General features: G+C 61.5%; 1 protein-coding gene across 1 annotated transcript in view; it reads right to left on the reverse strand.

The window, feature by feature from the left end:
* The window catches only part of LOC105853376, a 109175-nt gene that overhangs the window by 77473 nt on the left and 16518 nt on the right, over positions 1–15184 (reverse strand). The window contains exon 2 of the mRNA XM_012722070.1: positions 1205–1356. Coding sequence (XP_012577524.1) covers positions 1205–1356 — 152 coding nt within the window. The remainder of the gene's footprint in view (positions 1–1204; positions 1357–15184) is intronic.

The raw sequence follows: 15184 nt of genomic DNA on the forward strand, positions 1-15184 counted from the left end.
ACCCCCTCGGAGGGCACTCGGCTGGCCGGCACTGCAGCCACCTGCTCATAAGAGGGGGGCGGGGGGCTGGGGGGCGTGGCCGGCCTTCCCAGAACCTCGATCCCCAAGGAAGGCAGTTCGGGCAGACTGCACCCGGAAGGCGGAGGCACACGGGCGTGGTGCGTGAAGAGGGCAGGACGGTGGCAGCCCCCACCCCAAACAGCCCTCGGGAGACCCCAGCGGGGCCTCAAGCGTGGGCGACCCACTCCTGAGCGAAACGCTCTCTGGGAACGCTCTCTGCGAATGCTCTTCCGGGAAGAGGCGTCTTGGCCCAAGCTGCGGCACCCGGCAACCAAGGCCACATTTACATCTGATTTGCAAAGCCCCAGGGCTGGACCCAGGGCTGGTGCTGATCCCCAAGGTGGCGGGGCAGGACACAGCTCTGGGGACACGCCAGCCCCAGCGGGCACCATGCCACCCATCTCTACAACTGCTCCGCCTGGCAGTTCAAAGGCCAGACTCGCTGAGCCTGGCTGGGAGGGGGCATGCTGCAGGGCACAGCCGACAGGGACCGCAGGGCTGGGACTCGCTGGCCCCCCAGCTCAGCCCTCCACCCGGACCTGGCCCTTCCTGGTCACAGACACCAACCCTCCAGGCGGACTGACAGCACGTGGAAAGCCACCTCCTTGCCCCAGAGGCGCGTCTGGTATGTCCCCACCGCAGAGACTGAGCATCCCTGACCAAGGGGAACTTCCCAGCCTGGATCCAGCAACACCTGTGGCTTCCCTCCGGGGGGCCCTGCCTGCTCTGGGGGACCACCGAGAGAGCCCCAAGGGGCCCGTGAGCTGGGTCTCTGGACACACAGGTGGACGGACAGGCGCCTCAGAGACGACGCCGGAATGACGGGGACGTGCCGGGGCGCCCTCCGCGCCGGCATCGTTCAAGGTCAGCCAAGGTCACGCTGGGAGGCTTCTGAAAGGTCGGTTATTCCAACCTCTCTATCTTACGGGTGGGGAACCCGAGATGCAGAGGGCGCACGCCATGTGTCCCCAGCAATGTCTGGTCAAGACCCAGGCACCCGCTCTGAGGCCTCTTTCTCAACCCTGCATTTTCTTGCTTTCACCTAAGAAGCGCGCACTACCCGCACCCCGACGAGAAGCTGAGGGGAGCTCCTGGGCCCTCCCCGAAGGAGGCCCCCACCGGCCCGTCACAGCTCCCACCCTACCTTTGCATTCCAAGAGGCGGGAGTCCGAAGTCCATTCCAGCACACACCTCTGGAGCTGCGGGACCCCTGGCCGGGGGAGGGCGACGGCCGGGCCTGCTGGAGGGGCAGCGGGATGAGAGGGGTTTCGCCGTCAGCCAGCCAGGTGGGTTCGCCTGCCGAAGCGAGACGGGGAAGCAGAGATTAGCTGTCGTCGTTGTCCACGAGTCTCCTCCAGCCAACACCATGACGGGAGTTTCCCACACGGCACCCGGTCGCCAGCCAGCGAGGTCAGCGATGCCGGACCCTGCCTGGCAGTCAGCAGATGGCACTGCCACCGTGCGTGCCATGCCCGGCCCTACAACCCGTACGCCCTTTGCTCAATACTAGCCAATCGTAACGTGGCTGTCACACCCAATAAAAGAATCAAACAGGTAGAAACAATAACAGACCAACAGGAGCCACCCCCAGGAACAACAGGATCACACCCAGAGCTCGGCCGGGGTAAAAGGTCAGCTTGACGACGGATCGAGCTGACGCTAGAAACCAGCCAGACCCACGCACAGAGCCAGGCCTCGGGCCCCAGCCTTCCCGCTCCCAGAGGCCCCCAGCGGCTCCGCGACTCCCGGCGACCTGATGGGGTCTCTAGAGACAGGTGTCCCCGCAGCGACCCCAGACGGACGGAGCCGGCTTTCCTCTCCCCCGTCCACAGGGCGCCTGGGTCATTTCATCCCAGCAGAGGGTGTGCGCGCCCGGCCGGAGAGGGGGCCGTTGAGATTCCTGCGTGATAGGTGTCGGGCCAGAAAAATGTGGTCAAAGAAAGTTGGTGCCCTGCGACCGGCAACCTTTGTGTCAATTTAAGCAAATATTGTGGCGTTTCCATGGTGATTCCTGTTTTGAATATCCACTACACTCACTTTTTAAAGGGCTTTTCCTGTTTGCGTTTCAACTTCAAACCTGTAAATATTTTCAGCCTTTTTAGAAAAATGAGCCCGTGTCCATGCAAACGCAAGCACACGGCTGACCGGGACCCAAGCCTCCTGGGCCTGGAGGGGCAGCCCCTGGACGTGAGCGTGGGGTGCGGGGCCCGCGGTGGGGCTCTCTGGCCGGCCACACGCACACCCACCCGGCTGCAGCACAGGGGGCCGGCGGCAGGCCGGGCGGCGGCTGGAAGCCCGCCCTTTGCTCCTCCTCCCCGATTACAGCTTCGCCCGTGCTCCCGGGGTGAGTGGGCTCGGCTGACTCCGCAGGGTGGCATGGTGTGGGCAGCTGCCCAGCAGGTTCTCCGACCTGGCCCAGCCCTGGGATCCCCCGGGCCTCCTGGAGTGCGCAAAACCCGCCTGTGTGGCCGCCAAGGTTGGGCCGTGAGTAGCAGGGAGCTGGTGCTTCGAAGGTGCTGGAGGGTTCCAGCGTCAGCTCCACCCCACTCTGCTCCCGAGACCCATTCCCTGGGGGAGGCCGGGGCAGGGACGGCCCAGCCCCCACCCCACCCCGCCCCTCAGCTCCTACAGGGTTAACAGCGGGTTTCCGGTTTCCATGGATTCCCGCCAGGCCCCTAATGTGAGTTTCGTGTGATTTGGGGGAAGTGGATTTCCTTTGTTTTCCAGTTTGGGAATATTTTTTTCTTTAAAAAAGAGGAAAAAACACTTTAATGGGAACTTCAGGGCCACTGGGAGACACTCCTCAAGGCTCAGAGACGCCTGTGCGTCTCCCCCCACAAGCCCTGGTAGCCGAACACGTAGGAGTCAGAGGAAGGGGTGCCTCAGATCACCTTCAGCACCCCCAGCCCCAGGACACCCTTCTGCTGGGGGGTCTCTACTCCAAGGCCCACCAGAACGGCCCCCCGCCCTGAAACCAGCCTCTAGTCGGGAGTCCAGGACCCTCCTTCACGCACATGCTTCCAAAGCACCCCCACACCCCTGGCTCCTGGGAAGGAGCTGGGGAGACCCAGTGTGACCGCAATGTCGGGGGCCTCTGAGGCCAGAGGGAGCGTCACAGCAGAGAGTGGGGCCCAGGCCGCAGGAGCGGAGCCCTCTGGGGTAGCCGAGCAGCTGATCGAGGGGTGTGGTCAGCCTCCTCCTCCGGCTCTCGGCCTTCCCCATTCCTGCCATCCTCCAGCCCTGCCAGGGTGTGGCCCTGTTCCAGGACTGTCCCCAGCAGAGTGCCTGACCCATTTCCCCAGGCCAGGGCACAGGCCCCGGGCCGCCACCATGGACGCAACCCGCCCACAGCGCAGGCCCCAGAGCCGTCGGGGTGTGGGGGGTGGGGGGGGCCGGTGCGTGGGTGCAGCGCCGGGGGAGGCGTCTCCCTGGCCAGCAGCTCCAGGGTGAAGGGGTGAGAAGCCACGTGCAGGGACGGACAGAACGCCGGGCCGGAGCGGAGGCGGGATCTGAGTCCAGTTCTGCCCTGGAGCTGCAGGCCTGTCCCCCTGTCAGCAGGGAGCCCCTGTCCCGCCCCCCCCCCACCCCCCAGCTGATGTGCTGGGGGCAGCGGGAGCCAGGAGATGAGATGTCAGACGCTCTCTAGAAACACCCTCAACTACCGCTAGCTACCCCCTGCTTGAGGTCCCCTCGAGATCACCTTCCAGAATCCACCCGAGAAGGCCACGTGCCCCTCCACACCCGCGCCGTCCCGGGGGCACTTCACTCCGCACCGGACCCCGGTCATGGCTCACAGGTCGGGCTCCACCGCCGGCCCTTTAACTCCTCATGGGCAAAGCGGGTCCTAATCCTCGGGTCCCCAGCCCCCACCAGGGGGGCAGTCTGGGGCCATGTGGGGTGAACTGCTCCGGTTCCGAGGGGCCTGTGCGGCCTCCCCGGCCTCTGCAGGACACTCCCCTGGCCGCTTCCATGCGCCCCTCTCCTCGGTTCCCCGAAGCCGGGCTGGCTCTGTGTCTCCTGAGCACCACAGCTGCATAACCTGCAGCTTCACGGAGACTGTTCAGGCCCCGAACCTCCTCCAGCTAATCCCAGCAGAGCCACTGAGCGCATCCTCTGCACCAGACGCCACGCTGGGCCGGAGGCCTCCATGAGGGTGGACATTACCGAGCCGATGCCTTAGTGGCCAGGCACAGCAAACGGCTGGACACGTGTGTTCCCGCCAGATCAGGGAAGGTGGTGACTTGCCAGAGCTCACACAGCTCGAAAGCACCGTACTAGGGGCTGGCCCGACCCACAAGTTGTTCTGACCCCACCCACACCTAACGCTACGTCTCCTCGCAGACCGCGGATCTCCCGCCTTGCAAGCAGACCGCCGCCAGACACCCTGGACCAACAGGAAGTAGCCGGACATCACACCCAGGGAAGGCACAGGCCACTGCCGGGGCCAGCTGCCGTCCGGCCTCCTGGGGGCAAAGACTGAGCCGGCCATGGCCGCCTGGCCCCTCGCGGGATGGGGGCAGAAGGCCTCCCAGCCAAAGGCCACACTAATTCCAAGGGTCACCAAGCCAAGGGGACACTCTGAGTCCATCCGGGCGGGACCACTTCCATTTCTTCTCTCCCGACAGGGGGCCGGCTAAGGAGTGTTACCCCAGGGCGGGGGGGCGGGGGGAGGGCGCAGAGATTCCTGTTATCCCCCCCCACTCCCAGGAGACAGGGCCCCCTTATGTTCACCTGGGTGAAGGTGTGAGGAGCGTGCCCACTCTCTCCGCAGAAGAGACACTGGAAGGCTAAAGGCGTGGAAGCCTGGGCTGGGGTGGGGAGAGGCCAGGGCCCTAATGAGCAGATTTCAGATACCACCCGGCGTGAAAACAAAAACACAGACGTGCGTATTGCCCAACTTTGGAGCTGTATGGAAAAGGAAAAAAAAAAAAACAATAAAAAAATCCACATCTTAATACAAAAAATCCTACGTGATGTGTTGTGGCACGAAAGTGTTTTTCACTGCATTTTTCATCTGTGATCTCACGCAGCCAGGACGGGTGTGCCCAGCGCAGGCGGTATTTGATGGTATTTGACGGTACACAAACACAGCAAACACATACACAATTAACCAAAACAGGGTGGCCGATATTCAAATAGGCCTGAGCCAGCAGCGCAGGGCTCCAGTGGCCCCTGTGACGGCGGGGGCGAGAGCCAGCACGGGCCCTGCAGGTTTTCGGGGGGCATCAACGGGGCCAGGACACGGGCCGCAGAGGGAACGTGGCCCTGGGGAATTCTCAGGGCCCGGGAAACGGAACCCCCGGCCAGCTGGCGATGGGGCCTCTCTGCACTCCAGGTGCTATCCGGCCTCGGCAGGGGACAGAGCAGAGACCTGCAGCCCAGAGCCCCCCACTGCTTGCCGCCCACCCCACAGTTGCTGTCTCCTCTCTGTTCCACCCCTCCCCCCTCTTAATTGTTGGATGAGTTTACTGAGCTGGATGCCAAAAACAATCAACTCCAGGGAACAGAGTTATACAAAAAAGGGCGTGTCCCAGCGGGAGACGCATGTCCATGGAAACCACCACCTTTTCGCAGCAGCCTAGGTGAAGCCAGGGGTGAGGGGGATGGCGCGGGGGTGGGGCCCTGGGCTTCACCGGGAATAGAGCCCCAGAAAATGCTGGGGCGCAGAGGCCTGAGGGAGCCGCCCCAAGCGAGTGTGGAGGTCAGCAGAAGGGGACCAGGACAGGGCAGCAGGGGACCCCAGCAGCGCACACAGGTGTCACCCACCAGCCCTCGGGGTGGCAGCGCACAGAGCTCCGCGGGCCAGACCGCCAGGCATGAGCCCCGCCTCTGCCTTGTGCAGCTGTGTGAGCCGGGGCTGTGTGCCTCAGTTTCCCCTTCAGTAAACTGGGGCGAATGATCATTCCTCCTGCACACGGTGGGAAGGATGCATCGTGTGCAGCCTGCACAGAAAAGTACCTGGTGGCCAGTATTTGATAAAATCCATCAGGATCAATAAACTCAGTCTCCATGGTGGGGTGGGCCGGGGCGGGGGGGCCCTCCAGACCCCGCCTCAGCAGAGGGGCGAAACAACAGCTCGTGTTTGTTAGGCTAAAGACGTTGCTCCATTGTCACTGCCCATCAGCAGCAGGACCAGGGAGGCAGGTTATTATCTGAGCTGCACGGCTGAGAACTAAGATCAGAGAGGGCTGTGACCCGCCCGAGGTCACTCCCTGGGTCTGGTATCGGCGCCAAGGACTTGGCAAGAAGGTGAGGGGAGGCGTGGGGCGCAGGCCGGAGAGGTGGGTGTTCAGGAGGCTCCCTCTCCGGGCCAGACTTAGGGTGCAAACTGTGGGGCCAGCGCCACCCACGATCACAAAGACGACCAGGGTCCTCTAGCTGGTGGGTGCAGGCAGGGAAGGCCTGGGAGGGCCAGCAGGTGGACGCACACATCGCAGCAGGCCCCGCCCCAGTCCTGAGTGGACCTGCCCCGTGCTCAGCCTGGCCACCCCCGAAGCAGGCGGCGCCGTCCGGCGGGAAACCTCGCCTCCTCCCAGCAAGGGAGCCCCGACACCTGGGGAAGGCTCTATTTCTGGGTCAGAACTCCTTGAACAACTGCCCAGAAGCCTGGAAGATTCCTGGAGGGGCTGGGACACGGGCCTGCCGCCTCGGAGGCCACAGGAGCGGCAGCGGGCTCCGGCCCCAGCGGTCTCCCTGCTCGGAGACGGCGGCCACGCGGGCTTGGTGGCTCAGCCCTTTCTGTCATCGACCACCCAAACTCATTCAGATATTTCCTCTCTCACTTGCTTTTTAAAAAAAATTTAATGTTCTCTATAATTCATCCGTCCCAGAAGATAATCGATAGAGCCCGTAATGAAAATCTGTGCCATATTTTATGATCCGCTGCGAGCAGAAAGGACCACATCAGCAGGTCCGGTTTCGACGCTCCCTATCTGTCTTGCCCACTGCCCCGGGGATCACTTCTCCCGCCGGCCCCCCACCCAGAGCTCTGCCCTCGGCCACCCGGGCACCGTGGGCCACCCGGCCGGAGAAGAGGCGCAGCCCCTGCGCGCCCTGGCCCCCCCGCCTGCTGCATCGCGACAGTCACCTGACAGGGCAAGGTCCCGGGGACGCAGGCACCCGCACCCCAGAATCTCACCCCCACCTCCAGACAGGATCCTTCCAGAAGCTTGAAGACCCTCCCTAGGATCTGGAGGCCTGTGCAGGCCTCGGGGCCCCCCTGACCCCCATGATAGCACTCATTCCCCACCAAGAACAGCTATCTGCTCCCTGGGGGGGTCCCTGGAGGGCAAGGAATACCGGGGCCCTCTGGTCAGCGCAGGGTGGGTGATGGCTGCTCATCTTCACTACCTCGGGCAATTCTGTCCTTGGTCTCCACTCTGAGAGGAGGGTGTGGGGGAGCCAGCCTGAGGGAACACACGGGGCCTGAGGGGCTCTGCCTGCCCTGCCCCGCCAAGGGAGGGGAGAGTGGAGCCCCGCCCCTTGCCTGGTACCACCACTGGGAGCCAGTCAACAGGTGAGGCCCCGATCTTCCCAGAATCCCTCACTGCCTGGCACCAATCAGAAAGCCCCAGAGGGCAGATGCCAGGAGGGACAACCCGGCCTGTCCAATCAGAGCCCAGAGGCTGCTCCGCCCCCAGAAGCAGAGACTCCACCCACAAAGAAGAGTGACTCGGCCACAGGGACTACTACGCAGCCCTTAACAGGGCCGACGAGCCACACGTGGCCACGGACACTTGAAATGTGGCCGGTGTGACTGCGGACTGAATTTTTAAGTTAAGTTCATTTTAGTTAATTTAAGTTTAAATAGCCACCTGGGGCTAGAGGCCACTGTATTGGACAGCATCGGTTTAGAAGGAGAAGTTCATCGATGTGAAAATAAAAATTCTTAATAAAAAATTTAAAAGCCTATTCTCCAAGGCAGTGGAATAATTATTAGCAGATTCAATAAGAGAAAGAGTTAACAGTTAACCGTGCTGTGTGCCAGAGCCTACTGAGTGTTCGGTGTGGCCAAGCCGCACACACACATGAGCCCCATTTTGGGGCAAGGAAACCAAGGCCCGACAGTGTTGAGCAACTGATTGAAGCTCACACCAAGCTGGGGTGCGAACCCAGAAGCACACTGGGCGGCCAAGCTGGGGTGCAGACCCGGAGACGCTGTTCCCCATCCGTGCTTTTACCAAAACTACGCTATATGCATTTTGTTGAATTCACCTTGTGTTGTTTTGTTTTGTTTCTTCCCCCAATGAACCTGAGTTATAATCAGGGAGAAAAACGTGTATTTTGTAAAGGCAAACCCCTTTTCCGCAGGAGGGGAGTGTGTAGGAAGGGGTCCCAGGACCCCAGCCAACTCGGCCCCCTGGTTTCCTTGGGGTGGCAGCAGGCGAAGCTACCATGGTCGCAGGCCCCGTCGCTCGCGCTCCTGTGGCCAGATGCCTGGCACTGAGGAGACCTGGGGCCCGCAGGCGTGCTGGTCCTAGGGTCCCCCAGCCCCAGCAGCCAGGCTGCCAGTGGGATCCAGGCTCCTCCCAGCCCCACCCACAGTCAGTTCCTGACAGGTTTCTCAGCAGTTTTTGCAATCGTCAGTCACCCCAGTCTGCAGCTTGGGGCAGGCAGCAGGCCACAGGGCTGTCTCAGGGGACTTTCTCACCCTGGGCTACCCTTTCCCACTACCTTCTAGGAGAATCAGAAATGCAGGGCCAGCAGCACGAGCCTGGGCAGCCCCCTGCGGGCGCGGCGAAACTTGCTTTCCCAGGAGGGACAGAGTCCTGGTCCCCACTCACCCCCTTGGGACCACATGTAGATTCGGAGCAAGGGGGATGGAGAAAATCCCCTTGAAAGGTCTGCGGTGAAAGAAGCAAGTCCTGGGCTCAGCTAGAAATGGCGCCGAGGAAGAGTCCAGGGTGATTTTGCTTTCTTCCCATAGCACCAACAGGGGGTGTGGAGGGCAGGGAGCCATTACCCCGCTTGGTCTGGCTTCTGGCTCAGCTTCCCCAACCCCGAGGTGCACAGATCGTTCTGGTTTCAGGGTAGGTAGGATAAATGTTCCTACTTAGAAGGGTTTTATTACTATTATTGCTATTATTATTATGGATTTTAGTTCCCGACTTTTTTCTCTGCCATTTCCAAGCTACCTTACATTCCCTTTGGATTTATATATTTATTTTTTGGGTTGGTTTCAGGTGCTTCTAGTTTATCAAACAATCAGCCCTGTGAGGTACACTGGGTGTTTCCAGAAATTACATCACAAAAAATCATGCAATTAAAGTGTAAGGGAAAAAAAAACATAGCTGTTGCTTAATTTTGTATTTTAATTAGCGACTTATTGTAAACGTAGACTTTTAAAATGGAGGCACCTAGGCAAAGCCAGTAAACAAGTTTTTCTAATGAATTAATTTCACCTCTCCCCTCCTCCTCCTCCTCCTCCTCCTCCTCCTCCCCAACCCAACTGTCATCTTCCAGAGTCTCCCTGCCCTCATTTTTTCTCTATTCCACTTCTTAATCCCTCTTCCCAAAAGAAGGCCCAGAAATAAACTCGGGAACCCCAGCACCCAGAATCCTACAGGATCCCGAGTTGTATGACCACAAAGCAGTCCCGAGGGTGAGGGTCCTGGCTGAGACCCCAAGTCTGCCATGAGCCGCCCCGCCCTGTCCCAGGCCTGGGCCACCCTCTCTCCCAGGTAGCAAAGACCCCATGCTCCTGGTGGCGCCCTGAGACAGGAAGCCCAGGACTGGCTGTCACAGCAACGGGGTGGAGGGGGAGAGACAGGGGACACCTGCAGCCGGAGCAGGAGCCCCGAGAGAAGGCTGGGAAGAGGCCCAGGCTGCTGTGAACCCCTAGAGACCTCTGGTTGCCTGGCGGAGCAGGAGGGAGGGACCCGGAGGAAGAAAGTGCAGGAGCCTGCAGCCAGGAAAGGAGCTGAACTCCAAGGGTCAGTCCGGGTCACACAGCAGCTCGGAGAAAGGACGCGGCCATCAGCCCCAGGCCGGGTCCAGCGGGCAGACCCAGGCCCCACTGCTGCCCGCTGCCAAGGGTGTGGCCCCCAGCTCCCCCTCACAGAAAGGTCCAGCTCGGGGGCAAGGGAGTAGGCCGAATCGCTTCTTTCGGCCTAGTTTCTGGCAGAGAAACTGTGGCCGTGCCAAGCTCCTGCTCTCTGTTCCGTCCACCCAGGAGCCGCGGACAAGCCCCCGCACCCCAGTTCTGCTGCCCCGAATCCAGCGCTCTACCAGGGGCTCAGTCTCTGAGTCGTCCTGTCACCCCGAAGGCACAGCCAGCTTAGCCAGTGCGGGCATCGACGCCCTCACCAGACTGGAGCGCGCAGGGCTGCCATCTCTCAGAGACCCTGAGAACCAGTGTCCCCGTGGGCTCTGCCCGCAGCCAGGTCCCACCGGCCATTCTGATTTCGAATGGGAAAAGCCAACACGCGGGCTCCAGGAGGGCTGCTGTTCACTGGCGCAGCAGCGGGGATCCCCCTTGGCCTGGACCCTAAGCCCCATCTGGGAGCCCCCCGCGCCCCCTCCTGTGTGACTGCAGGTGGCTTTGTGACCGCACTGGCAGGGAGGGGGCACTCAGGAGGCTCTAGAACACCTGGAGGCAGAATCCGGGCCCCACTCAGGAAGATTCCCCAAAAAGGGAAGGAAGGGAGGAAGGAAGATGCAGAGAGGAAGGGCCGGACCTCCGTGTCATCACGCGCCGGTGGGAACCCGGCCCCAGCCCACAACGGATCCTGCTCTGTGCAGCTTCAATCGGAGAGGAAAGCCCCCATCAAACACGGGCCGGGCAGGGAGGTGGGCACCGAGATTAGGCGTTTGGAAACCCATCTGAGGAACCCGGCCCTGGGAAGACAGCAAAGGATTTAGTGCCTTATCCTGGCTGTCTGGTAAACACCCTGGGCCAGCCTCGCTCTCCGTTAGGCAGCGCCGTCCTCAGGTGTGCTGGGACGGGCAGGTAGAGACAGACTCGAGCAGACACAGGAAGGGAGGGGTGGCCGGGGGAGGGGGCGGGAGGCCTGGCCTGGGGGGAGAGGGGGTGGCAGCCAGACAGTCAGAGACACAGCTGACAGGGGGCAGGGAGAGCAAGAAGGGGAGCCCGGCTTCCGGATGTCCCCCCCCCGCCCCCCGCTGTCACTGTGCACTGGGGGTGCTGACCAGAGCAAGAGGAGCCTCAGTAAAGTGCCTGAGGCCTTTACTGCCAGTTGATGGACAGACTGGGGCATGCTGAGGGCCAGGCACTAGGCTCCCCCAAGCCAAACAGAGCAAAGCGGCAGACAGGGGGCCAGCCTCCGGGCCCCTGCAGGAGCAATCCACTGGCGGGTATCCTTCGGGGTTGCCCTAAACACCCCTGCACCCCATGGGGAAAAGAAACACAAGTCTGTCAGTGTGGAACTGACAGCAGCGGCCGGGCTGAGAAGAGCAGGGAGGTGGGCGCTGGGCTGGGCTGCTCGCGGGCCTGGCCTCCCCGAGATGGCGCGGGGGAGTACGAGCGGACAAGAGCAGTGCCCCGGGTCCCTGCCACTCCTTGGGGGGCGCCAACCCCTCAGCTCAGAGGTCAAGTCGGAGCAGCCCTCCTGGTGCCCCCTCCAGCATGGGCCAAGCAGGCCACACCACTAATCCCCCTTCCCATTTCCGGCTGCTCCTCAACGTAATTACAGTTTTGGATTAAAATCTACCCAGCATGTCACCCCCAGCCTGATGTGCTCTCAGACCTCGGGTGCCCGAGTGCGCCCCCCCTCGGAGCACCAGAAACCATTTCAAAAGCTAAAAGAAGCACGGCGCTGAACGGTGCTCTGGCCCCGGGCAGCAACGCCCTGCAGCCTGCCCTGGCCTGGACCGCCTCCTCCGGCCGCCCTCTCTGCCCCCTGGGACCCAGGGCCAACGGGCCCCGCTGACCCAGAGGCGGGGACGCAGGCCTTTGGGGCCTCCGGGGGTGACTCTGGCGCCCCTTGCTTCGGCACGAGCCCAGAGCCCCCTCCAAGCGCCATGGCCCGAAAGGAAGTCACGAGGCCCCGATGGAGAACTCAGCTGCTCCCGCAGCATCGCGGTGGCGAGGGGGTCTCGCCACCCCCCAAATCGGCGCGGCCCCCTCCGCCCGGAACGCGCCTCCATGGCCCCAGCGGGCCCAGCACACGGGCGGGGAGCCTGCGCCCAGCCTCCTCTGCCCCCGCGCCAGGCCCAGCAGCCCACAGCGTGATAGCCGAGCTCACGCCGGCTGCAGCCACGGGGCCCCCACGTCTCCTGCCACCCTGTCGCCCCCAGACCCTGCCTCCAACAGTCTCGCGCCAGTTTCTCCACTCTGGCCTTGCCAATGTCAACAGTTTGAGTCTGTGCCTTAAACACACACACACACACAACTCCCCCGAACGAGGAGAGAAAACACGCTGAGAGAGAACCCACAGCACGGGCTGGGGCTGGGAACCGGTGGCACCGGCTCGGATTCCCCCGCACCGGCAGGCGGCCAGAGAACCCTGGGCAAGAACATGCTGCAGTCTCGCCAGACATTAGAACACTTGTTCGGGTCCCTACCCTTTGGGAACGGGTCCCCCCGTGCGTCGCTCCGGGCCACGGCTGCTGATAATTTTTCACAGATAAACAAACCGGTTTGGATAAAACAAGAACCAACCTGAATTCTTCACCCCAAATGCAAAGTGAAACTCTCCTATCACCATTTTCCTTCCCTTCTCTCCCTTCCAGGTCATCATCCAGGTCCTTAAAATTCAGACAACTAGATTTTTTTTCAGTTCTTTTTTTTTCATGGATGCGGGACTGAATCGCCCAGCTTGAGAGGGCTGCCGTTTTGTGGAAACGCTGTTTCCAGTTTCCCAACTATGTCTGGGCCAGAAGGGGAGCGGAGCAGGGGCCCTGCCTGGGAAACACCGCCTGGCAGGTAACTGTCCCACCTGGCTGGGGAGCCCCCAGCGCCTTGAGTCGTGGCGTGTATGTGGATATGTGTGTGTGTGAACCCTGGACACCTGACCTGCGTGTGTGTGTGCGTGTATGTGTATGTGTGTGTGTGTGTGTGTGTGTGTGTGTGTGTGTGTCCTGGACATCTGGTCTACCCATCCTTTGTGGGCACAGAGAAAAGGTGGCTCAGCTCTCTTTGGGGGTTCATGGAGTTAATCAAGACTCAGGGTCAGGACCGGAAGGCCAAAGGGCAGATGGGGAAGGCCGCCCTGGGGCTGTGGCCACATGTGTCCCTTCAGGTTGGCACGGGAGCCTGCCCACCCCCAGTCACTCAGCCCTGACGCCCTCACCCACGGCCCAGGACCACCCAGCCCGCCCCCGGGGCCCCCCGCTACTCCGAGGAGCCCTCTCTGCTTTCTGTCCCGACCTCATCGGAGCCTCCCCCAGGCTCCCCGCCCGAGTCCCCAACAGTGGGGTCTGCTCGGTCCCAGTAGCTAATTTACACCCGTCAGGGTTTAAAATAGCAGAGGCATAAATGAAAAGTCCAATTTCTTCAAATTTGCATTGTAAAACCATCCTTCAACTTCCTTGAAATAAATTTTACTATTTTATTAGTGCAAACAAAATGGTAATAAAACACTAATACAGCGCCTTGTATCCAGGGGAAGAGCTAAAATTAACATAGAGCGAGCAGTGTTTGCTATTACATTCAATTACCTTTTTACTTGAGATTTACATTCTCATCCCCTTAATCTCCATAGTAGTGGCTTCAGAACCATCCCTCCCAGGCTCTGCCCTTCCGGAGCCCCCACAGCTGGAAGCCAGGCCTCCTGCCCAGATGGTGCTCACCCCGGGCACGGCGCCTGCCCCGTCACCACAGCTGCCTCGTGTCACGGGGTCCCGCTGTCTCCCCGCTTGTCATTTTCTCACATCACGACCTCCCGGTGCTCGGCGGGCTCAAGCCGAGGGGCTCTGACGAGGCACGTTCAGACCACCAGTGCGCGGGGCACGGGCCGGGCCTCGCAGCTGCAAGGGCTCTCCCTGGCACCAGGCAGGGGCAGGAGCCCGCAGGAGCCCTGGGGAAACTGGCATCTCTGGTTTGACAGGTTGTGGGAGAGCGTTTGCTGCATGGCACAGCTGGGGACGGTGGATCGAGGCAGGAAGCTCAGCCGTTCTGAGGTGGGCAGGGAACCACGGGCCCAGCCCCCTGCTCTCAGCAGACAGCGAGGCTGAGGCTCAGAAGACACGGGGGGCCAAGGCACCCACGTCCTGCCTCACCTCCCAGGGCTCTTTCCTCCACGGAGGAAACCAGAGGGCCGCTCACCCCAGACACAGGCACAGGCACCGGGTCTCTGGGGGTGGGGGTGGGGGGGCGGGGGGCCCCTTGGGCTCCTGTGGGTAGGGCAGGCAGACTTCTGTGTCCGAGCGGGTCAGGCCTGCCTGGGCCCCGGGGGGACGCCACATTTCCAAGTGACCCGAGACTCTGTCCGCGTTCCAAATCTTTTCCTGCCTGACGAGCTGTGTGATCTGGGGCAAGCGGCCTACCTCTCCCAGCCCCGTTCCCCAGCACGTCACGATGGCCGAAAGACCTGCAAGGCCCATGTGAGCCCACACAGTCTCAGAGTCTCCCAAGCGCTGGGGAACTCTGGGTTAAGACCGACAGAGCTGGGGTTCTTACCAGGGCCTGTCAAGGGGCAGGCTGGTGACCTCTGACCTCTGGCTCCGCCTTTAACCCGCAAACCTCCTTTCTCTTACTAGTCAAACCACTGCCTACACCCTGGATGGTTCTTAAAAAAATCTTCTGAACTAAATATGGAGAAAGGTTTGCTCATCAGCCCAGGGTTTAGGCTGCCTGGCAGGGCTAGGTGGGGAGCTAGTTTGGGGAAAGGGGACAAAGTGATCAAAGGAAAACTGAGATGAGGCCCTCATAAACTTCACTGCACCTCACTGTCCCAGATAGGAAGGAAAATGTGCGGAAGACAAAAGGGGACCCAGCACCCACAGCCACACACACAGGCGCTCAAAATCAGCTCCTCACACAACCACACCCTCTCACACACGAGCCGCTTACACGCACTCGCTCAGGCTCACGCACACTCACACGCTCACTCTCACACAGCTACCTGCACACAATCACGGCCTCACACGCTCACGCAGGGTCACTCAAAGCACGCACAGTCCCTCCAGCTCACGCCGTCGCCCGCACCATCACTCACGCCTCCAG

The sequence above is a fragment of the Condylura cristata genome, unplaced genomic scaffold (assembly GCF_000260355.1).
Source record: "Condylura cristata isolate star-nosed mole 26May11 unplaced genomic scaffold, ConCri1.0 scaffold00008, whole genome shotgun sequence".
NCBI lineage: Eukaryota > Metazoa > Chordata > Mammalia > Eulipotyphla > Talpidae > Condylura > Condylura cristata.